Raw genomic sequence first — 24,471 nt, 5'->3', positions numbered from 1 at the left:
TGACAGAGGAGGGGTAGGAGTCTGGCTGAGGCCTGGAGCCCCTGGAATGGGAAGAGAGAGCTGGAGGGAAAAGGAAACCAGGCAGGGAGCCCCTGAGGCCATGGAATTCCCCACATATCTGTCCTTGTCATCTCCATGATGCTCCATAGTTTACAAAGCCCCTTTCTCTCCCCCTGGATTCTCACCATGTCCTAAAAGGGAGACAGGTGGGTATTATTCCCATTTCACAGAGGAGTAAATTGAGGTCCCAAGGCCTTTACAGGGCCTGGTGTCGGAGATGGATTCTATTGGCCCCGAGGTTGCACTCTGAATGTGAAGAGGTCACACTCAGGCCTGGCTTCCTGGTCACAGAGCGGCCACCATAAGGCAGTCACAATCCCCACTGAAAGAGGAGGAAGAAGGGACCTCAACAGGGAGAGTCTCACCTGGGGTCACACAGCAGCCCTGTGGTCAAGAGCACATTTTCACTCCCTGGCTCACTAAGGGCTCCCAGCCTCCCCGCACCCCAGGTCCAGCGTCCACTCACCAGTAGTACAGGCCGCTGGGCACCACCAGGGGCACGGCTGGCCCTGGCATTGAGCTCTCAGCTTTGGTGGGAGTGAAGCAGCCACTGAAGTACATGAAGAGGATGAGGAAGAAGGGGATGTACCTGCAGCAAGGAAACCAGTGCTGAGCCGCCCGCTGCCCCGTCCAGCTGCCTCCACCCAGGGCCTCTTCCCCGCTCGTCCTTGTACTGGTTCCCTGAACCATCCTATGCACTCACTTCATGGTTTACAAAAATGCCTGGTTCGGGTGGCACTCTTCCCTGGCAGCCTTTCCCGAGCAGGGGGTCCAGGAGGGAAGCAGGAAGATGAGGTCTGCTCCCTGAGCACATGCCGGTCAGAGCCCCGCAGGCTGGGGGGTGCGGGGAGGGGCAGCTCCCTCCCACGCGGCGCTGGCCACCCCACTCACTCCGTGTGTGTGTGTGTGTGTGTGTGTGTGTGTGTGTGTATCTGCCTCGTGTACGCACCCAAATACCAGCAGTCCCAGCTCCTCACTGCCCTGGAAAGGGGTGTACCCAGCAGGGTCGAGGAGGGAGAGGCCCGAGGTCCCAGTTTAAAATAAGGTGGGGGGGACAGCACCTGCCAGAGGACTCCAAGGAGCTCTGTGAAGCCCCTTCACCCACACTCAGCCCACAGCCTCACCCCCTTTCCACACACACACCATTTCACCCCAAAGGTACCGCCCTCTCTCCTCTCCACACACAGGCTGCTCTCCCCACGCACCTGTGCCATCACACCCCCCCTTCTCTTCCCGCACACCACCTTGTCTCCTTCTCCACCTTCCCTCCTGCCCCTCATGTGCCCAGTCCTCTCCTGCTCCTTCGTTTCTCCAGCCTCTCTTCCTCTCTCCTCCTCCCGTCCCCAGCCTCCCACCGGAAGGGTCTTCTGGCACAGGCCAGGGAGAACTGGCAAGAGGCCTGCCTGTCCAGGAAGCCCCTGACCTTCCAGGTCCCCAAACAGAACCTAGGAACACAGCGTAGGGCAAGTGCAACAAGAGTAAAGCCCACCTCGCTCGGGAGTGGAGCCACCCAGGCCCAGGGCTGGCTCCGTCACTAGCTGTCAACCCAGGGCCAAACCCCCTCCCACCGGCCCCAGCTTATCCTGTGTAAGGTGTGGGCCTGGAACAGATGACTGCCCCCAGCTTGGGCCCTGCATCTGCTGTGGCTGAGCCCGCATTCGTGAGGTTTCCTCCACTGTGGGTGGAGGGGTGGGAGGGAGGCGCTCCCCTGGGAGTTAGGAGGAGCGGGGGCACAGACAGCACCCTGCCCCCGCCCCACCCCCGCTCCAGTCCAGCCGGACCTGCTCATCTTCCTCCCCGCCTCCATGCCCAAGACCGCAGCCCGACCCGGCGGGGTCCCCATCCCCATCCCCAGGGTGGGGGAGAATGTTTATCAGCGCTGCAGCCTCGGCCCAGGGAGGACAGCCACTCGCTGCCCTCTAGTGGCCGCCGCGGGCACCGCGGGCTGGCGGGAGCGGAAGGCGGCGCGGCGGGAGCCAGAGCTGAGTGACAGCGCTCCCGCCGGGAAGAGCACGCCATTCCAGCCGCTGCGCTCGACACCTGGAGACCCCAGGCCCTTGTTCAGTGTCACCAAGGCCGGCGGCAGAGCTGGCTGGGGCCACGGGCCCCATTACTCACCACATGGAGTGGCCCAGGTACTCGTCGTAGTAGTAGAGCAGCTCAAAGGAGTCGATCTGGGGGCGGCAGAGGCGAGTCAGGGGCAGAGTGGGAGGGGCTTCAGGGGAGGTGCGGGACCCACGCAACCCGGCGGCCCCCCTCCCTCCAATGGCCAGGCCTCCCCCAGCTGCCCTCAGTCCCTCCCTACCCGGAGGAGGGGGCCCTGGTGGGAGCCTACGTGCCACTTCCTAGCAACACAGGAGCATCCTAGCTTGGCGGGGGCGGGGGGGGGGGGGCTGCCCTCATCTAGGGCATCGTGATAGGTCGGGCAGCCTCTTTGGGCCCCAGGACGGATCGCACTGCCGGGGTGGAGGCTCACCAGCGTCTCCGGCTTGAGATTCTTGATGATGGGGTTCTCGCGGACTGACAGGTGGTTCTGGTAGCCGCTGAAGATCAGGCGGTGGTTTACAGAGTCACCCACCAGGTGGATGCTGGCGCCCATGATGAAGGTGATGATGCTGACATAGATCATGGAGCGCGGCAGGGTGCGTGGGGACCGCTCGATGAGCTGAGGTCAGAGGGAGGCCCGACAGCATGACCCCCGCCTCCACCACGATAGGAGCCGCCCTCTGCTTCCCTCCCTCACACCCAGAGTGGGATGGATGCCACCAGCTGGAACGTCACTCTCAAATTGGTGGGTCCCTTTAGTGGGGCCAGTCCAGCCTCCAGTCTCACAAGATCCCTGTGAACCCAGCAGGGGCCAGGGATCAGCACCCTCTTGTGCTGGAGAGGAAACACACTCAGCAGGGCCAGCTCTGCCCAAGGTCACACACACCCACGGGCTGTGCTGGAGGTGACACAGGCATCCAGGCGCCAGGTCCTGCCCTCCCACCACCCCCAGTTCTGCTCCTGGGTCACCGGGCTGGCCTGTTGAGGAGACCCTCCTGTTTCTGAGCAACTGAGCAATCCAAGCAAACAAAAATGAAAACGACAGGGATGCGGCAGGTGCTTCTGAAACTAAGTTCTTTTACTAAAGACCCTCTGAATTCTGAGATTACACCTTCCCTATTTTTCGGAGATCTGAAATGTCCCTCTAAAAACAAAATGATGGGGACCGTAAACAGCAATAGTTTTAAGAGCCCTTATGTGGCACAATGCAAAGCCAGCATTGCCGAGAGCTACCTTGGAGATAGCCATCACCCAGATATCTATCTCCCGCAGCTATCTAGGAGATAGCTCTGTGTTCCCAGTGGTAGCTCAAAGTCAGGGATCTCCAGGCCAGAGGAGAGAGTTCACCCTCCTTTGCTGCCCTTCCTGCCACCTGGCCCTCACCTGCCTTCCCAACGGGTCCCTGACCTCGCCCTGGGCGATCCAGCCACTCCTTCCACCTCAGCCTCCCCAGATGTCTTATAGCTCCTCTAGCACGGCCTTGTCTTCAGGTGCTCCTGCCTGAAGGCCTCTCCCAGTTCAACCCCAAACACACCAGGCAGAAGCCCAAATCAAACGCCCCTCCTTGGGGAGGCCTTCTCCATCCCTCCTGGCCAGAGGCAGTCCTGCCTCTCCTGGGGCTTGACAGGTCCCTCTATCACAGCCTTCGTCCCCCAGAGTTAGGCAGGGGACAGTCTGATTCAGGGCACTCCCAGGGCTTGGCACCAGCTCCCTGCCGGGTGGAGGAAGACATGAGGGTGGGAAGGGAGGGCAGGGAGCCTTGGACTGTACCTTGAGCAGGAGAAAGGGCGTGATGATGTTGTAGGCCATGTGGAAGTAGTCCCCCACGCTGGGCTTGTTAAGCGGAAACCACTCGAGAGGAAACACCAGCTGGGGAGCAAGGGGAGGAATGATTTTTACTAGGCACAGCCCCATGAGACCCTCAGAACCTCTTCTGCACACACTTCATTCTTTCTGTGATCTCTTGGGATCCTCTCAGCAGCACTGAAGTCAAGGTGTTTTCAGACAGACAAACTGAGTCCCAGAGAAGGTAAGCACACAGTAGACACAAATCCAGGGCCTGCCCCTGTGTCCCTCTCCCTGTGGGTACTAAATAAAGGTCCCTGGGTACCGGCCTGAGAGTTGGGAGGCTCCTTTGGGACTCAGTTGTGCACCAACGTTCTGGGTGACCCTGGGCAAGTTCTTCCCCTCTTCAGGCCTCAGTTCCCCCATCTGTAACACGAAATGTGGCCCAGGTGATCTACATGGACCCTTAAGGATCTGGCACTCCAGGTCCTAGGATGATGACAAGATCTCCTGGCCACCCAGGTATGGAAAAACACTCTGTCCACTGAGCAGATGGACCACTTCCAAATCAGGTCGAAACTATACCTTATGAAACAAAGGAGAAAATAAGTGAGTTCTACAAAGATTCAATTCTTCCTTTTCTACCTTCCCTGAGAAAGGCAGGCAGGCCAGGGCTGTTCCTCTGTCTAGAATGCCCTTGTTCCTCCTACTGCTCTAGGCTGTGAGTCCCAGCCTTGTCGGTGTCAGTGGGAAAACCTCTATTCGAGGTCAAAACACTTCACAACCTCCGCCCTGCCACACCGTACACCCACTATCTGTTGATTGAGAACACGTGTAATGACCATAAATTTCTATCAAAAATTCACCCTGCAGAAATAAAACTCTCAGGATATAAGAATCTCAATCTCTTTCTCTTTACTTGCTGGGTGCATGTATCTCTGTATCTTTACCTATAGCAAGATATATATGTTGGCTGAAATACTCTTTGATAGCAAAATACCAGAAATAGGCTGGCTACTTGAATACACTACAGTACATCTTTTCTATAGGTTAAGCAGCCATTAACAGAAATGACACCTCATGTGTACTGACAGGGAGATATCCATGATATATTCTAAAGTAAAACAAGCAAGTTGTAAAATAAAGTATAAAGTAAAATCTCATTTTGGTTAGAGAAAAAAAAAAGGATGTATACATATGTTTGCATGAGTAGAGAAAGGAGTGGAAGGATGAGCCTCAAACTGTCAGGGGTGGAACTGGAAACGGAAAGTCTCACACTTCTTTATACCCCTGGGTATGAACTGACTTGTTATAACTATGATATATTACTTTTATAACTTGTAAAAGGTTTTATTTTGTAGTTATTACAAATTTGGGACTATCATGGGTACATTTGAAAAGCTCCAGTGTATACACGAGTTTTTCAAATGTATATTCCTGATAAGCCCACTTAGGGTTATAGTGGCCACAGCAACTCTGAGCAGGATGGGGGAAGTGATTTGCCCTGCAGGAGACCCCTATTAGACCTGATGAGGCTGAGTCCTAATGAATGAGAAGAGCCATGAGCCTGCCCCTGGCCTCATCTCCCCTCTCCCTGTAACACCAGTTTGATGGGCAGCTCCTTTGTCCCCCAGTATGTGAAACCTTCATGCTGCACGGGGGCTCAGAGCAGCTAGTCCAACCAGTCTTCTTACAGATGAGAGAACCAAAGCCCAGATGACACTGACTTGCCCAAAGTCACTTATGAACCTGACTGGGTGCCCTGACTCCTGGCTCAGTCCCTTTACTTTCACCTACATTTAAAAAACATGTAAACCTTATGGCAAGCCTGAAGAAAGAAGAATCAGGAGCCACCATACCTCCTCCCCGACACCATTGCCAGGAAGCTTTTCTTCATCCCCTTCAAGTCTTTGATCCCATGTATACAAGACTGTTAGGGCCGTTACTAATTGGCAGGCAGTCAATATGCATGACACTTAGGCATGTTTTTTCTCCTTAAACGTTCCAGGTTGCTCTAGAGTATTCGTAATTCCTGTCTAATGCCCAGGTAGCATCCTCTAGCCTGCGTACAGCAAAGCTGATTTACCCAGTCCCTACTGCCGGACACTCAAGTCCCTTCCAAGTTTTGGCTATTGTAACAACACTGCAATGAACACCTTCGGTACAGAGGCTGTCTTCTTGCTGATTATATCTTCAGGGCAGATGCTCGGCAGGGGTCGTACTGAGTCGGGAGGGATGAACATATTAGGGTTCTGGATAAAATCATGATGGAAGGGGGTGGGTTCTGGGGCCAGAGTGCCTGGGGGCAGGTGCTGGCTCCTCCACTTGCTGGCTGGGTGACCTTGAGCCGGTTATTTGCCCTCTCTATCCTCGACTCTTCTCATCTATAAAATTGAGATTCATGATAGCATTGGTGGGAGAACTAAATAAGTGTAAACACATGAAGAGCTTAGAACAGAGCAAGCGCTCCATGTATGTTAACCGCTATTTCTAGCTGTTATTATTCATTCAGTACAAGTATACTGAGCACATATCTTGCTAGGCACTATTCTAGGTACTAGTTATTGCCTTGACAAACTGCTTTCCCAAAGGGCTTTGCTAATTTGCATTAGCACTAGCATGTATGAGGTGTCAGTTTCAGTGCTGGATATTGTTATTTTTACCACCCACATGCAAAAATTAACACCTTAGTTCTTGGTGGGAACTCACTCAATTTTTTCACCTTCTGTTACCTGTCTGTCTGTCTTATCTATCTTATTCGTGACCAGTGAGGGGATTTGGTGCTCTTCCAGTATTAATCTCCGTAGAGGCTCCCACTGGACACTGATGCATGAAGTAGCCTTGGAGGGAAGGGGACAGTTTCACCAGATGACACTAAAAATTACCCAAGGCTCAAGTCATACATGATAGGCAAATTCGGCCTATACTCTTCACCTCCAGAAAAACAATACTATCCCAAGGCTGTGGGGAAAGCAGGTGGGATCCTTTCTCATACCCCACTGTCTGAATTGGTGCTTTGGTTAAACCTGGGTGTGAGATATGGGGGGAGGCGCAGTATGACTAGTCAGGCCCCCCCGGATCCCCCGCTCGCTGGCAGCTGCCGCACTGGTCACAGTCGTAGAACTAAAGGACATGAAAGCATCCAGACCTATTCTCACAGTGTACTGGTAGAGGCAATGACTTGTCTGAGGTCACTCTGACAATTGAAGTCACCCTGTCTCCTCACTGCTGGTCAGGGCTCTGTCCACAGCTTCACACTCACCATGGCAATGGGGCGGCCAAAGTCTAGAATCCAGTTCTGCAGGGTGAAGTAGAACCAGAGATCAAGGTGGAAGGGAGCCGTGCTGGCAGCCTCATCAGCCTTGACGGAGCTGTGCCTGGGAAAGGGGCAAACAAAAGGGGTCAGCTCTTCTCTCCTCCCATGGGAAGCTTCCCCATGAAGATGAGCCACAGAGATTTGAGAGCAGGAGGAAACACACATGATTAAGTTCTAGGAAAAGGTTTTGCTGGAAATACTGTGGTCCATGGGGAGGTATCCTGGGAGTAGATTCCATCTGCCCTGACCTTTGCTCCTCTATGATTCAGGCAGGAAAATGCCCAAAGGGTATAATAACTGTTGGGTTTTCTTACCTATAGGATGATGGGGAAATCAGATGGGGCAAAGGATACAAATGTGGCTGAAAAGCATGAAACATGGTGATGGATGATGACAGCTAACCTTTATTGAACACTTTCTATATTCCAGGCACCACTATAGCTCTTTGCAAGTACCATCTCATTTAACTCTCTTAATTCTCACAGAAACCATCTGAGGTTAGAATATTACCCCCATTACACAAGTGAAAAAACTGAGGCCCAAGATGTTAAGCAACTTGCCCAAAGTTACATAGCTAAATATCTGAACCTAAATGATTAGATTCCAGAGCTTATGTTTTTAACCTCTAACCCATCATTGTATCCACAGTGATTGGTCCACGGAATGGGCATGTGACCTGAGCTGGATCAATCAGAGCCCTCTGGTGAGATGTGCCTTACAGACTATACACTGAGATGAACAGGGGATCTCCCTTTCCCTTGGTTTCTGAACCATGAGGAGGTAGGAAAGGGGCTGCAGGTGTCCTTCTTCTCACCAATCCACAGTGAAACCTAAGAAGGAAGGCAGCAGGGACAAGGTGATGTGAGAGACGTGGCAAGAAGAGGAAAACCATCTGATGACACAACTTTGGACGCCTGTCTCTCCTGCAAAGCAGTCAGCCACCTGCTCTTCACAAATGAGCTGAAGCTAAAGGGCCAGTGCATGTGCCACCTCCTCCAAGAAGGCTTCCCTGATGAAGCTTTTCCCAAAGCCCACTACAGGGAGTGCATCATCCCTAACTCCCACTCAGGCCATGACATCACAGGGCTGGAGTTTTGCTCGTATCTAGACCCTCAAGAAGAAGGGTGATTTTAAGGTTCTCTCAGCTCACCAACCTCCCCATCAGAGTACAAATCCTCTTTACAGTGTCCCTGCCACTACTTGCATACTTCCAGTGACAAGCAGCTCACCCCTCCTAAGACGACTGAGGTGTAAGTTGTACTGCCCCATTAGTGCCAAGACCAGGAGCTGTGTGATGTGAGTCCATATTCTCCAGAGTTTTCAGCTCCGTACCTGATTTATGCTCAGTCATTACTGGCTGATATAAAACAATCTCCGTTACCAGTTACTCATTCGTTTTAGTGGCAAACAATAGCTTAGAGGCACCATGAAAATTTTACTCTGTCAACACTGCTATTGCTTCCATAACTTTCTGGGATCCTTTTTAGCCAATTCCAAGTATGGTCCACACTGGGCTGCTAGAGCAACCCAGACACAGAGAGGCAAGCTCTTGGAGGATCTCATCATCCTCTAGCGGCAGGCAAGGCAGGTGGAGTGGGCCTTTCCTAGGTCAACTGAGTCTTCCTGTCCCCTCTACTCAGTGCCCACCACTTACTGAGTGCCGACTGTGTGCTGTGCTAGGAGCTTCACCAGCACCACCTCATCTAATCCCCACAGCCAGAACAGGAGGCTGTTACCCTCCCATTTTACAGATAGGGATACTGAGGCTTAACCAAGGTTACCCCCGCTAATAAGAAGCTGCATCATAAGGAAAAGAATAAAAAAGAGTGGACATATGTAAAAAAAAAAAAAAAGGAGCTGCATCAACTATTCCTTTTGTCAGCCTTCCTACTCCCTCCTTCTTCTGGTGAGAGATGATGTATCCTGAGCCACAGGGAGGGCCAGTGACCCAGGCCGGAGCAGTGGGACTTTTCTAACCAGAGTTGAAAAGAGCATCTTCCTTTCTGGTGCTGGGACGCTAAAGATGAGAGCGCGGGGCTGCCTGTGGCCAAGGTTCCAGCCTCAAGGGACAGCCAGGTGAGAATGAAGCAGCCCTGCAGAGAGGAGCAGGGAAAGAGGAGAAGAAGGCCTGAGAGGGTTCACATTCCCAGTTCCAGGCGTTCCCAAGGCAATGGTTTGGCCACAAGAGCCAATACATTCCCTTTTGCTAAGGGTGCTGTAGTTCACACTGGCTTTCTGTCACTCGTAATCCAGGAGTCCTGAAAGGCAGAGAATTCAAACCTGGGTCTCTAAGGATTCAAGACCTGTGCTCTAAGTAGCTTGCAATTTTGTTGCTGATTATTATAAGCTTTGTGGCGTATCAGGAGATCAAGATAGAGAGGGATCGGTGTAGCCTGAAGCAGTATGCAACACCTGCAGGAAGAAAGGGAGCCTGGAAGCATGGATGGGTGGATTCCAGTAGGCAGAAAAGCAGCAGGAGAGCAGGATCAAAGGCCTGGAGGTGGAAGTGAGAAAGGTGCTGAAGGGAGCTCAGATGCCTGGCTTATTGGTGGAAGGAAGAGGAGGGGCTGCTGGGCCTTCGGACGGGGGCAGACATTCAGTCATTGTCTGAGACAAGTGACTGGTATAGAGGCCCCACAGTGCCCCTTCCCCTTTGTGACCATCAGGGAAAGGCCTCAAAAAGCAGATGGTGGCAACCTCCGGGCCTGAAGAACTTGGATGGGGAAGGAGAATGACAGTCCTCAGTGTTTTATTCTGGAAACCTTCAAACTGGGCAAAGAGCAGGATGTTTGGTACAGGAAATAAAGGCGTTTTGAAAGCCTGGGAAGCACTTAAGTGTGGGTCTCTGGAAGCTGTGGATACGAAGCACACACTAGGGGCTCAGGGACTATTTCCTCTTCCACCTCAGGAGGCACTCAGTCAAGGGGGACCCCCATCAGGAGTCCAGCCTGGCTGAGCAGAGCAGGAAGAAAAAGGGCAGGTGCAGGGCAGACACCTAACTTGGGAATCAAGATTCGTGAGCATCTGACTGGTTTTCTCCTGTTGGGACTCTGAGCACAGGGGGCAGATCATGAAGGGTGAAGGCATCCTCTCCCCCAGCCCCTCTCTTGGGGATGAGCATCCTCAAACCTAACCCAACTTTCTGACTTCACAGACTTCACACACCTAGCCTCCAGCCATGCCAGCTCTAGGCCTCAATCATCAGAAACTCCTGCTGAGAACAACAGTGAAAGCACAATGGCAGGTAACCCAAGACAAGGATGGCCTTTAACCTCCTCCACGGCTTTACAAGTCTACCATCTGGGAAAACTGATACCACGACAGTTGGGGAGCGCATACCATACAGCAGCGGTCCCCAACCTTTCTGGCACCAGGGACCAGTTTTGTGGAAGACAATTTTTCCATGGACGGGGGTGGGGGGGGGGCGGCGGTGTGGGGGGAGGAGATGGGGGATGGTTCAGGCAGTAATGCGAGCAATAAGGGGGATGGTTCAGGTGGTGATGGGGAGGGATGGGGAGTGGCAGATGAACGATTGCTCACTTGCTCACCTCCTGCTGTGCAGCCCAGTTCCTAACAGGCTGTGGACTGGTACCGGGTATTGGGGACCCCTGCTATAAAGCACATAACGTATAGATGAAATATTCAAAGCGGTCAGCAGCCTCAGGCATGGTGGAGTCAAGCAGGGACCTACGAATGGGGACTATAGAGGGACTGATTTTGGTTCTATATACACGATGGGGAAATACCTGACATGATGACAAGTTTGAACAAAAAATGAGAAAATGAAGGCAAAAAATAAGAGAAAAAAGGGAAAGGCAATTAGAAACTCCAGGAAAAACAAAAGCAATATAAGAAAGCAAATGTAACTGTTAAACTTACTGGACTCTGTAGGGAACAATATTTACATGGCTTAACTAATAAAAACATTGTATACTGATTTCCAAAGTTCAGAATCAATCCACAGACAAAACATGGAAGGCAATTATGGTTAAAAAACAGCAGGTAAATACTACTGTGAACCTTGACAACTTGAAAGTAAAACTATAGATGACAGGAGTTGGGGAAACGGTAAAGAATGCTAGAGATTAGGGTAGGAGACTAATATTCTTTTAAAAAGGAATCAAGAGATACTGCCCTTATTGTAAATCAACTATACTTCAATAAATAAATAAATAGGTAAACTTCGGAAAAAAAAAAGATATTGCTTTACAGTTGACCATAAAAGAAATAATGGTATATACATATTCCTTAAGGCTACAAAGGTAACAAAGAGCAAAACTAAAAATGGTGATACAAAACCATCTTGTGAAGACAGGAGCGGCATAAGTGAACCAAATCATAACAGGAAATTAGTGGGTAAACATTAGCTTAGAGGCAACTGATAAACCAAGAAATAGCAGTTGAGCATAGCTTTTTTTTTTTTAAATAAATTTATTTATTTAGTTTTGGCTGTGTTGGGTCTTTGTTGCTGCTTGTGGGCTTTCTCTAGTTGCAGTGAGCGGGGGCTACTCTTCATTGTGGTGTGCGGGCTTCTCATTGCAGTGGCTTCTCTTGTTGCAGAGCACGAGCTCTAGGCATGCGGACTTCAGTAGTTGTGGTTCACGAGCTCTAGAGTGCAGACTCAGTAGTTGTGGCGCACAGGCTTAGTTGCTCCGCGGCATGTGGGATCTTCCCAGACCAGGGATTGAACCCGTGTCCCCTGCATTGGCAGGCGGATTCTTAACCACTGCGCCACCGGGGAAGCCCTGAGCATAGCTTTTGAGTGTGGACTTTGGAGATTGCCTGGGTTCATATCCCAGCTCTAGCACTAACCAAATCTTGAGCAAGTTACCTCCCGGGCCTCAATGTTCTCATCTGTAAAATGGGGGATAATACTAGATCTTACGTCAAGAGTTGTGGCTGAATTAAATTATGCAAAAACTTTTTCTTTTTTTTAAATGCAAAAACTTAAGAGCAGGGCCTGGCCCACAGAAAGTGGTATGTACGTAGTATTTGTTATTATTATTTAGAAATATGAATTTAATTCTGGTAGAAACAGTTAAAGGAAGCTAACATGGTTGTCTCTGGTACTAGGGAGAGGTGGAAAAAGGGCCACTGCTTTTTACTCTAAGCCTGTCTGTGCAGTTGTATTTAATCATGGGCATGTATCACTTTGATTACAATACAAAAAACTGTCAACAGAGCAGGCGAAGCTGGAATAGAGTCCCTTGAAAGGTAGTGAGCACCTTGTCATTAGAGGTATGTAAGCAAAGCATGAATGTAGCAGAGGAAATCCAAGCATCCTAGGAGTCAGACAGGATGATTCTGCCTACTGTCTTGTGCAGCAATGCTATTGAGAACCGGCCTACAGGCACCCAATGAGGGGGGGCAGAGACACCCTGGAAGACAGCCAGCCTCTCATGCCATCCCCACGAGCAACCTGGATGGTGGGGAGCTCATGTAGGAGTAAAGAGGAATAGCCAGAGTGGAGCAGTAAGAACAGAAAACAGAAGCCCTGGGTTTAGGCCCTGGTTCTTGCCGGCAAATGATGTAAACCTCCTTAGACCTCAGTTTCCACATATACAAAATACAAAAAGACTGAGTAAGATGCTGTATGTGGAAACCCTGCATATGAGATAAAGTGGTGACCATATCCACTACTCACACACTGTTCTAATTGGACTACCACAGTTCAAGGCAAAGACTCCCAACTTATAGGTGATCCGGAACAGAGATGTCCTTAGTAGCATGAAAAAGAGCTATTCTCACCCAAGTCTCTCAGACTTCTTCTCAGACTTCATCCCAAATCATACCACAAACTTCCTAAAACTGAGCACACTAGTGCTCAAAAACCTTCCATGGCTCCCCCGTGCCCCACAGAACAAAAGCTGCATCCTTAACCTGACATTTAGGGCAGGAACTAGGGTGAGGCAAGTGAGGCACACAGGGCCCAACATTTAAGTAGGCATAGGGGAGCCATGGAAGGTTTTTGAACACTAGTGCCCCAAGAGCATCTCCTTAATTTCTGCACTCAAGGCTCTCACTCTGGTCACAGCTCTGCTGCCATTCAAGGCCCTTCACAATCAGTCTGCATCCTCCTGCCACTGTACACAAAGAAAGCTCCAGCACCACTGCAGTCCTTGCCTTTCCCAAGCTTTCCCCTGGTTGAAACAGCCTTTCTTCCCCTGTCACCTACTGAGTTCCTTGAGATGCAGCTCAAGCTCCACTTCCTCCAGGCAGCCCTCCAAGACGACCTCTCAGCCCCTGGACTGTTCCTCCCAGGCCCGCCCTACCGGATTGTGGGACCCTCCTAGCTGCACCTTACCCACCGTTTTAGTGCCTGGCACAGCGCTGGACACAGCAGAGATACTTAATGAATGCCTACTATGTGCAATGAATGTCTATAATTTGTAAAATGGTATGAAAGTAGAGTGGAGGGAAAGATTAAAAGGTGGCTTCTGTACCTTTTCCTCTGCCCCAATCACCTGGTCTCAGCTACATAAACCAATAACTTCCCCTTACTGAGAGAAGGGAACAGCAACCATGTGGAAAAAGCCCTTCCTAATTCTTTCTCTGGAGGGGAGCTTCCACATTTCGCTGTCTGTTCCATTTACATTCCACATTCTTTGGTTCCTCGGGGCAAGGAGTGAGTCTCCTGTTAATATCAGAACCCAAGTCAAGTTTAGAGGCACCCCGAGAACTCGGGTTGGCGCCCGGGGCTTGCAGGCGCGTTGGGGTCCCTAGTGAGCAGAGATGTCCTCTGGGCCCGCCGCCGACGTCCCCACCCCGAGTTTCCTGGACCCCAGCTGAGCGACTGTCCTAGAGCCGGCCGGGCCGCTGGGCAGTTGAACCCCGCCGCTGAGCCTCCCTGGGCACGGGGTTCCCCCAGGAAGAGAAAGGAGCGCGGAGGCGGGGCTCAGGGGAGTGAGCAAGAAGCAGCTGCAGGGATAGCGCGTGGACTACCCACCCGGGCTCCGTGGCCCCGGTCCCCCGCCCTCCCCGTCACGTGGCGGGGCTGTGGTTCAGCTCCGCCCGCCGACGCGCGCCCACCTGGCCTGCAGGAAGGAGGCGCCCGGCTGCGCGCCCGGGCCACCCGCCGCTCCCGGGTGCTGCCGCCTCCGTGCCGCCGCCTCCATGGCTGCCCCGCCGGCCGGGCCCTCCGCCCCGCTGCCCCGAGCTGGAAACGGGCTTGGCTGGCCTGACTGCCGCGAAAGCAAACACCCAGCGCCGGTCCGGACCGGCGGGAGAGCGCTCGGCCCCAGAGGCGCGGGCCAGAGGAGGGGCCGGCGGGGGGCGGGGCAAGAGACGCGCCGCGGGAGCGCGGGAGGCGGGGCCGGCTCCGCGCGGGGAAGGAGGGGCCCGATGACTGTGGCGTCCCAGGCAGTGGGTGGGGACCGATGCAGGAGGGCACAACGTGTAGCCTAATGGGGCTGGGATCTGCTGGTGTCCCCTGCGTGGCCGGTGGCGGGAAGCTTTGCCTAGGCTGCCCGAGACCCGCATATTAGATATTAGTCTAGGGTGGGCTAGGGACGTGGGGAAAGACTAATTCGACCCAAATGCTCCCCGGGGGAGGAGACGAGACTGGATTTCCCTTGTCCTTGGGGACGGGAAGCCTTGGGGGGACGGGTTCAATGCCCTTCCCCACTGTGTTATGCACTTTCCTTCCTCAGATGGAAGATAGCACTCCTTAAAATGTCAACTCTATGGCCCTTGACGCTGGGAATCAAAAATCGGTGGGATAGGAGGGTAGGACGCAAAGAAGAGCGAATTCTTTCCAGGTTGGGGAGGAGGGTGATGCAGAATCCATTTCCGGCTTTGTCACTTTCTTGGACTCTGTGGTTTTGTAAAAGTTACTTCCCTTCTCTTCCATTCAAACATGTATTAACTCCTGAGCAGCGCCCCATCCCATATGAGAATGGATAAGCCCTACCCTAGTAGGCTTACATGGGGTGTTCGGGGTGCGGATTGGTAAATGGTGTGCTGGGGAAGGTACTGAGTATTGTGACGGCGGAAACTTGGAGGGGGTGGGGTCAGACAAGGCTTCTGGAGGAGGCCTTAGGAAACTGAACTCCGTTTGCAAACGTGGAGCAAAGCCAATTTACTGACAATGAGCTGTGGTTGTCCGCTGAAAAAAAATGCACAACCTAAAAGTTGAGAATTATGTTTTATTCGGGGACATTACTGAGAACTGTAGGCCAGATAGCTCAGATAGCTTTGAGGAACTGTTCCAAAGAGGTAAGGGAGGAGCCAGGATACACAGGAGTTTTTGCTGAGAAAAAAAAAAAATGTAGTCGAACGTCAAAAGATTACCGCTAATCACAAAAAACAGACATCTCAAGTTAATGATTTTAGTGTATGGGAAGATGCAAGAGTCTGGGCTTACTGATCTTTGATCTGCATCTTAACTATCTAAGGCCAGAATCCTGTTTTTCTCCATCCTGAATTCCCCTCAGGGTGCACAGTGGGGGCAGCTGCAGTGGCTGATGGCTTGATGGTGGACAACTTTTTTTTTGTCCACTTGGTGAAGGAAAGTACAGTGTTTATTGCAGGGTGCCAAGCAAGGGAGTGGGAGACAAGCCTCAGATCCACTCCAATTTAGTCTTTGAGTTAGGAGTTTTTTTTAAGGGGAAGAACAAAGAGGCTGGGATTAATCATTGTCTTGTGACATTTGTTATTTTTTGTTTCAGGAGTCCAGATATCTCTGGTTATGATTCTCCAACCAGGTGGTCCATGGCTGGGGGGGTCTGTTAGCTCATCTTGCCCTGGAGAAACAACCTGGGTTTGTATGTTAATGATGGTATCTATAGTAGCAATTTTAGTACATTAATGATGTTAACAACAACAGTTTTAGTCACCTGACTCTGGCTGATTAGTGTTCAGTTAGCACAAGATTGAGGTCAGAGGGGACAAGAAAGGGAATAAAGTTTTGGAGAGATTAATCATGAATTCAGTTTAGGGGGACTGGGCTTCAGATGGACATCCTAGCTGTGACTTTGGACTTCTGAGCTGACAATGAAGTCTGAGCAGAAGTCCACCAAACACATGAGGAGTGGGGAAGAGTGTTCCAGTCAGAGGGGACAGCCAGCCAGGGGGCTTGGCATCCAGAGAGACCCTGATGTTTGGAGGAACAGAAAGAAGTTCACTGAGAGCAGCAGAGGGCAGGGAGGGAGAGCAACAGGAGTTGACCTGGGGAAGGAACCAGCGCAAAGGAGGAGAGCCTTTATCCAGAGAACAAATGGGAAGTAGTTCAAGGCTGTTGGGCAGGGGAGTGGCACCAACATATTTGCATTTTAGACCCTTCCCTCCACAGCATGGGGGTTCGGGGAGGTGGATAAAAGGAGGCAGGACTAGAGACTGGGGCCCAGTTCTTCTAGTGAGGGTCCTGGACTGGTTACAGTGACAGTGGAAAGGAGAGAATTGATGACATCAAGAGTTGTGTGGGAGGTACCAAGGCTGTGCCTTGGATGTCAGGGGTGAGAGAAGAGTTCAGGCAGTGGCCAGTTTCTGCAGCTGGGTGGATGGTGGAGGTACCCCTTGGGAAGCGGGTTGGAGCTAAATGAGAATTCATCCTTGGACACATTAAGCTTGAGGTGGGTCAGGAAGGCTGATGGACCCATGGATCTGAAACTTAGGCCAGACTTGGGAGTTGGGCAGACAGACTTGGGAGTCACAGGAATATAGATGACAATTAGAACCTTAGAGGTTACCTGGGGAGACAGCTTCCCTGTGAGAGAAGAGAACAATGGGCAAAGCCTGAGAACAAACAACAGAGTCCTACTGTATAGCACAGGGAACTATATTAACCATAATGGAAAAGAATATAAAATATAAAAGAATAAGCAACCTGTAATAAACCATAATGGAAAGGAATATATATATATATATATATATATATCTGAATCACTCTGCTGTACACCAGAAACTAACACAACATTGTAAATCATCTATACTTCAATTAAAAAAAAAAAAAAAGAAGAAGCCGGAGAACAATCTGCAAGGCAGACTGCCTGGATTTCAATCCTGATACCGTTGCTAACTAGCTGTGACACTTGGGTAAATTGCTCAACCCCTCTCAGCCTCACTTTACTCATCTGTAACAGGGAGAAGCTTGTTGCATCTACTGCATTGGGGTTGTGATGATTCAGTGAAATAATGCACGTGAAGCGCTTAGCACAGAGCCTGGCACTGGTGGGTTTGTTATTGACAACAGTCTGTCCTTGGACCTGAGGTTTCCCTCCATGATGTGAGGGGTTTGAGCTATGCCTACTTCCATTCTATTTTCTTTCCTGTCTTTTCACTTGAGAGACTTTTATTGGGTTTATTCCTTCTCCTTTTGATCAGAGCCCGTAATGTCCCATCTTGACTGTGGCTGGCGCCTGCATCAGGACCATTTTCCATCAGGATCATCCTGGGCTCCAGCAGCCCACAGGTCACACCCCCAATGCCCACCCCAGCCCCACTAAAGGGCACGTTTGCTTTCAGCAAGCAGGGGATGTTCCTGTTTTGCATCAGGGAAAGCCAATGTCCTGAGCTGAAGTAGTGTACCCAAGGTCAGCCAATGACAATGCTCAGACTGGATCCCAGATTTAATTTTGGTGAGTCTGATCTTCCATCTACAGATTGATCTATGCATACACCAGAGAAGAAAGATTGAGGCTGCCCACTCTGACCCTAATCTCTCATTCTCTGCTGGCTTTGCAAGCCTGCTGGGCTCCAAAGGTAGGGGTATGCCATACCTGTGATGTAATCATCGATTTAATAATACCCAGGAGTGGGCTTCCAGCCATTAGAGGATGAGGCTGTGCAGTGGGGGCCTCTCTGGCTCACTTAATCCTCCAATCCCTTAAATACCATCAAATCTGCCTCCTGTCTGGAGCCGACAGCTGCTCCTGAGTGGAGGGGAGTCCAGGCTGGCAGGGAGGCTGGGACTTTCGGAATGAACAAGATGAAAGCTCCCCCAGCCTGGTGGGATTATCAGCCCCCCCTTTTTCCTGTCCCATCAGACCTCTTTAAAAATACGATCTGTGTTAGCTCTCAAATTGCATGGAAATTGAGGGGAGCAGGGCCAGGGGTGGGGGATAGAGCAAAGTTGGCTCCAACTCTTGGGCACTGAGGAATACACATTTCCAGGAATCTGGCTTCCAACTCTCTGGGGACATGGTTCCTGCCCACCAGAAAGGCAAATGGTCTCAGCTGCAATTTCAGTGAACAGCATCAAGGGACTTTGCAGCTGGGAAGGTCCTTTGGGATTACACAGACCAGTGGTTTCAACTTTTATTTTATTTATTTATTTTTATTTATTCATTTTTTTTGCGGTACGTGGGCCTCTCACTGTTGTGGCCTCTCCCGTTGCGGAGCACAGGCTCCGGACGCGCAGGCTCAGCGGCCATGGCTCACGGGCCCAGCCGCTCCGCGGCATGTGGGATCTTCCCGGACCGGGGCACGAACCCGTGTCCCCTGCATCGGCAGGTGGACTCTCAACCACTGCACCACCAGGGAAGCCCTCAACTTTTATTTTAGCAGAAGTTCTCACTCTTTTCCAACTAGAGCTGTATGAGCTCCTTTTTAATGTCCACCTAAGATCCTCTCAGCTACACCTGTCTTCCAGGTCTTGCCACTTGTTTCACCAGCACAAGCCAATGGCACCCCCCCGATCCCCCAAATTTCTGGCCTGAGAGTGCAGGAGTGTCAGACACTCCATGGGGTGAACCTTTGACCAGTAAGAGACAGGGATTGGCAGATAAATTCCTTTCTCTTCCTCTTTCTGGGTGGACTGTCCTAAGCTTCATACAGCCTCATTAAAGAAGGTCCCACAAGATTTAGCATCAGGGGAGGTGTATAGCAGCCAGCTCAGCAAAGTCCTCTGTGCCCTCTCCCTCCTTTTCTCTCTCTCACCTCAGCTTCCCTAGCATCGTACTCCATCATAAAGTGCTAGCACATACACTTCTGCCTCAAGATCTGCTTCTTCCGAAACCTGGGATAAGGTAACATCTGAGAAGGAGGCTCCGTGCATAAAACAGATACAAGTGGGGCCGCTCTGAGTGAAGAGAACCAGGGGCCCAGGTACCATCTCTCTTTGCCCCCTACCGTTTCCAAGGCGATGACCAAGGCCTCCTTATAAGGCTCCCAAAAGCCTTTGATCTCATTCAACTCTGCCATTCTGCTGCTGAGGAAACTGAAGCCTGAAGTCATACAGTGAGTTAGAAGCAAAGCCAGGGCTAGACTCCAATCTCCTCACTCCTAATCTGGTGAGACGAACACTCATCTTTCTATCAAGTTTACATAAGAACTTTTGAAAATTTTTCTTTTCCCAAAACATCTTCCCACGCTGGTCTGCCCCAGGAAGGCTTTCCCCCACCCGCCCGCAGTTTTGTTGAGAAATAACTGTCATACATCACTGCACGAGTTTAAGGCAAACGGCATCATGGTTTGATTTACGTATATTATGAAATGATTACAGTAGGTTCAGCTAATATCCATCATCTCTCTGGAAGGCTTTGAAGTCCCCTGTTAGGCTGTAGCCACCACCTGGGAGGCATGACACACAGCCCTCTGAACTCAGAAGCTGGGACTAAGGAGGGCAGACAAAGAAGAAACAGGACAGGGAAGGGGCAGTTATGCTGGGAGAAAGGCAGTCAGGAAAGGCCTGATTTAGGGACCTCTGCTTGTGGGAAACAGGGGTTACACATGGTCAGACCTCAGAGAAGAGAGGATAGGCCTAGGGGAAGAGGGAGGGACCATAGAAGGAGATGGAGACTGGCTTCCCCTATCAGCTGGTGTTGCCTGTAGGACACCCTCCTCCAGGCTGACGTCATCCTTAAGGAAGCCACACACTTGGAGGGTGACCACACTGTGGGGGAAAGAAACAGAAGGAGGTGTTTGCCTCAAATTGCTTTCATTAAGAGTCTTGTGGGGGCTCCCCTAGTGGCGCAGTGGTTAAGAATCAGCCTGCCAATGCAGGGGACATGGGCTCGAGCCCTGGTTCAGGAAGATCCCACATGCTGCGGAGCAACTAAGCCCATGCGCCACAGCTACTGAGCCTGCACTCTAGAGCCCACGAGCCACAACTACTGAGCCTGCGTGCCACAACTACTGAGCCTGCACTCTAGAACCCACGAGCCACAACTACTGAGCCCTGCTCTAGAGCCCGTGCTCCGCAACAAGAGAAGCCACCGCAATGAGAAGCCCGCGCACCACACGAAGAGTAGCCCCCGCTCATTGCCACTAGAGAAAGCCCGTGTGCAGCAACGAAAACGCAATGCAGCCAAAAATAAATAAATAAATTTATTTAAAAAAAAAAAGGGTCTTGTGGTTGTGACTGCTAGAAACAGCTGGGGCCAGGTTAATGGCAAAAAGCGATTTTAAAGGAATCTAAGTACGAGGATGCAGCTGGCCCTTGGGGAACAGTTGAGAACCAGGGCCTGGACTTAGAGAAACCCGAAAGCCACCTCCCTCCAACTCTGCTTCTGTTCCATCCTTCTCTCTGTCTCTGAAACTGGCTTGCCCTGTGTCCTAGGGAGCATTGGCAGCAAACGGCCTCAGCTGACAGCTTCCAAGTTTACCTCGCTTTCATCCAGGAGTTAAGCAGAATGAGCCTGGACTCTTCTGGGCCCAATTCTAAGTTCTTGTGTAGGGATTACGATTGGCTCAGCTTGAGGCAGGTGCCCACCCTGGGCCAGTCAGTGAGGCCAGGTGCTGTACAGTCACAGCTGCTCCCTCTCTGGCCAGATAGGCCAGGGAAGAAGGGGACGGTTCACTACCTTAGGCTTCAACAAAAGCCCTAAGACAGGAGATTCTGTGCTCTTTCCCCATGCCTTAATGGAAGAGATCACTCTTTACTACGTGTGTTATAAACCTTGTCTGGAAGTCTGCCTCCCCCACTGAATTGTTCTCAGCTAGCCCCCTCTCCTTCCCACCTGCTGCTAACAGGGTCCCAGGGCCTGCCACTGCCCTGATGCCACATCCTTAGCTCTTACGTGAACATTAGTGAGGTTTACTTAAGTTTAATCTTAGACTCATTTTTAAAAAAAGGTCAGTGGGCCTCAAAATTACTGCTTCAAATGAATTTCTAAGCACCTGCTCCTGAGCCTGTGGTGGAAAAGGCTGATGTGAGCTTCTAAAACCAGAACTTATGTGGTGTTTCCTGCTTTGGGAGTCCATGGGTTCAAAGCCCAGAATGGAATTCAGGGTCCTTTTCTTTCACTTTTATTAAAAAATTAATTTATTTATTTGGCTGCATCGGGTCTTAGTTGCAGCACGCGGGCTCTCTAGTTGTGGTGCGTGGGCTCTAGAGCACGTGGGCTCTAGAGCACGCAGGCTCAGTAGTTGTGGCTCACGGGCTTAGTTGCCCCACGGCATGTGGCATCTTAGTTCCCCGACCAGGGATCGAACCTGCGTCCCCTGCATTGGAAGGTGGATTCTTAACCACTGGATCACCAGGGAAGTCCCCCCTTTTCTTTCACTCTTAACAGCTAACATTTATTGTACAACTGCTATGTGCTAGGCCCTGGTCTCAGTGCTTTACGTGTCTGCCCTCATTTAATTCTCACAATAGCCCTTAGGGGTAGGAATAAATTTTGCCTTGCTTACAGATGAGGAAACTCAGGCACAGAGAGGCTGAGTCACCCGCCCAAGATCCCACAGCCTCTCCTGTCAGTGGTGTGGCCATCAATGAACTGGGCAGCCTGCCTCTGGCGCCCGTACTCTTCAGAAACCACCACACAAGCTGCCTGACCAGACAGGCCATGCAGACTTGAGGGAGGTTTCTTCATGGCCATGGCGAGCAAGGAGTAATATCTGCTTTTAAAAACTATTTAAGAATTGTTAAGCCTGAACTCTGTGTGACTGGACTTTGAAATTAATCATCTATTCAAGAGACCCAGAGCTGTTAGTGTTAGAAAATCTAGGCTTTTCCCAGAGGCATCTTCATAGGTCTGATCTTTAAAAAGTAGAAAAGTCATTCATGTGAGTGGACAGCCATGCTGCAGAAAGAGAGGGCTTTGAAAAGATAAGCCTTAGATAGGCTCTGGCCCCACTGAGGTTGACTCAGGGCTGTGTGCTCTGGGAAAAGCCACCCAGGCTCTCTGCTCTTGGTTTCTTTACCTGTAAAATGGGATTGAGGTAGGAGACAGGTGGGCCCCAGGTTAGACATTTACAACTAGCCTCCTGTTTACACTTTGAAAATAAAGATAATAACAGGAACATGCTAAGCAGCTGGACTTTGTCTCCTGTGGACACTTCAAGATGATGGGAATGAGAAAAACAAATACGGGCTAAGCCCTGCTTAGATAAAAGATAGGGAGGTCACATATTTCTCATTCTTGAGGTCAAGGAGACCCCCTCAAGCTACCCGTGGACAGAAAAGATCCTCAGGGGAGGGGGCACTGGACTATAATATGTTCTGCTAACCTCCTAGAGACCCTCGTGCTGGAAACCATCTTGGGTAAAAGATGTGCTCGCACAGAGGGGAGGGCCCTGAGCCAGACCAAACATGGACTCAAAGACAGGCAAAGCAAGAGGACTGGCCAGAGGAAACCTGGAAGAACTGCCCCCATATAAGTGATTTAAACCACCCCAAAAGCATGGCTCTCTCTCTCTATCTCAGCCCACCCATGCTTTCTCTGAACTTATCTTCTCTCCTAATAAACCCTTTACTTGCCTCGCTACTTTTCATCTCTTTGATGAAGTCTTTCTTCAAAGCAGACAAGAGCCAGGGTCCTGCTCCACTAACCCCTGGTGGTCTAATGGTTAGGATTCAGTGCTTTCACCGCTATGGCCTGGGTTCAATCCCTGGCCAGGGAACTGAGATCTCGCTTCAAGCTGCCGCACACTGCAGCCACCACACAGCCACCCAAGATCAGGATGCTCACAACAGCCCCCTTCCAAGGTTATTGGGAAGCTCTAAGAAGGTGGTAGAAGCCTGAAAACTCATGGTCATTGTCCGGGTGGCAAGAATGTGTTTTCCTGGGTAGGAAGCTCGGGGAAGGCAATGCTCAATCCAGAGGAAGCATCAGAAGTTTAGCACCAACGTGGGGGCCATCTGAAGGAGAACTTTCTGGATCCCCTCGAATCCTACCAGGTAGTCTGTATCCTGCTCCACGTTGTAAGGGTGCCCCTGAATTCCTTTCTGGGCTTTGAGCCCATGGGCTCCCGAAGCAGAAAACATTACATAACTTCTGGCTTTAGAAGCCTGTATCAGCCTTTCCCACCACCAGCTCAGAAGTGAGTCCTTAGGAATTTTTCTGAGGCCCATTGACCTGCCTGGAAAATGAGTCTAAGATCAAACTTAAGTAAACTTTGCTAGTTTCAGGTTTAATTGAGAGATAAACATGATAGCTTTAAGTCACCGTTTTAAAAAAATTAGCTATATTGCGGTATAACTTACACACGATAAAATTCTTTAATTTTTAAGTATAAGTCAATGAATTTTGACAAATGTATAGACTCATGTAACCACCACCACAGTCATGATACAGAATAATTCCATCACTTCCAAAAATTCCCTCCTGTCCCTTTGCAGTCCCTCCCTTCTACCATCGTCAACCCTTGACAACCACTGATTTTCTTTATGTCATTATAGTTTTGTCTTTTCTTAAATTTCATATAAATGGAATCATCTAGCTTTTTCCATCTGGATTTTTCCACTTAGTATGATGCCTTTGAGATTCATTCGCATTTTTGTACATTTCAAGAGTTCAGTTCTTTTTATTACCGAGTAGAATTCTATTGTCTGGATGTACCACGGTTTGTTAATCCATTTGAAGGATACCTGAGTTGTTTCCAGTTTGATAAAGTTGCTAGGAACATTCATGTACAAGTCTTTGTGTGGACAGGTGTCTTATTTCTCTTAGGTAAACACCTAGGAATGGGATTGTTGGCTTCTATGGTAACTATACATTTAACTTTATAAGAAACTGCGAACTATTTTCCGAAGTAGCAATACCATTTCAAGTGATCTTTAATCTTAAAAACTTTAGATGCCCTGCCTTGCAAAAAAGATTACCTTCTGAATGACAGCAGAGGTAACCATGGCAGTATCCCCTGCTGACACATCAAGTTGTACATTTCACTCCCACGGCCTGGAGAGTCCTCACCCTGCGATGTGAGCGGGGAGTTCTAGACTGGGTCATTCACCACCATCCTACGTCTCGTCCTCCCCTGCCTTTCCTGTGCGGGGCTCTGGCCCGAGTGCCAAGCGCAGAGGCAGGTGTAGGCAGTCTATACATAATGTATGTATTATCTGGGAATTAAGTTTCCACCCAAAGCCAAAAGCCCTCGCTGCCTGA

At 50.5% G+C, this 24,471-nt stretch overlaps 1 protein-coding gene and 1 long non-coding RNA gene across 7 annotated transcripts in view; both read right to left on the bottom strand.

Annotated features, from left to right (window-relative positions):
- LOC132420876 (ceroid-lipofuscinosis neuronal protein 6 homolog) overlaps nucleotides 1-14,455 on the bottom strand; it is a 41,718-nt gene extending 27,263 nt beyond the window's left edge. For 4 of the 6 annotated variants that reach the window (XM_060005708.1, XM_060005711.1, XM_060005713.1 and 1 more), the window contains exons 1-6: nucleotides 14,237-14,455; nucleotides 7,154-7,268; nucleotides 3,877-3,975; nucleotides 2,537-2,725; nucleotides 2,179-2,234; nucleotides 527-649 (exon numbers count right to left, since the gene is read on the bottom strand). In XM_060005708.1, coding sequence (XP_059861691.1) covers nucleotides 527-649; nucleotides 2,179-2,234; nucleotides 2,537-2,725; nucleotides 3,877-3,975; nucleotides 7,154-7,268; nucleotides 14,237-14,322 — 668 coding nt within the window. In that variant the 5' untranslated portion in view covers nucleotides 14,323-14,455. The remainder of the gene's footprint in view (nucleotides 1-526; nucleotides 650-2,178; nucleotides 2,235-2,536; nucleotides 2,726-3,876; nucleotides 3,976-7,153; nucleotides 7,269-14,236) is intronic. The other 2 variants (XM_060005709.1, XM_060005712.1) reach the window with 2 other exon arrangements.
- An 883-nt stretch (nucleotides 14,456-15,338) lies between these two features.
- Nucleotides 15,339-24,471, bottom strand: part of LOC138414001 (uncharacterized) — a 31,082-nt gene continuing 21,949 nt past the window's right edge. Inside the window, exon 4 of the long non-coding RNA XR_011246378.1 lies at nucleotides 15,339-15,455. This is a non-coding gene — a long non-coding RNA (uncharacterized lncRNA). The remainder of the gene's footprint in view (nucleotides 15,456-24,471) is intronic.

The sequence above is a fragment of the Delphinus delphis genome, chromosome 2 (genome assembly GCF_949987515.2).
Source record: "Delphinus delphis chromosome 2, mDelDel1.2, whole genome shotgun sequence".
Classification (NCBI taxonomy): domain Eukaryota; kingdom Metazoa; phylum Chordata; class Mammalia; order Artiodactyla; family Delphinidae; genus Delphinus; species Delphinus delphis.
The sequence above is the reverse complement of the archived record's forward strand: the minus strand, read 5'-3'. Positions and strand labels throughout refer to the sequence as shown.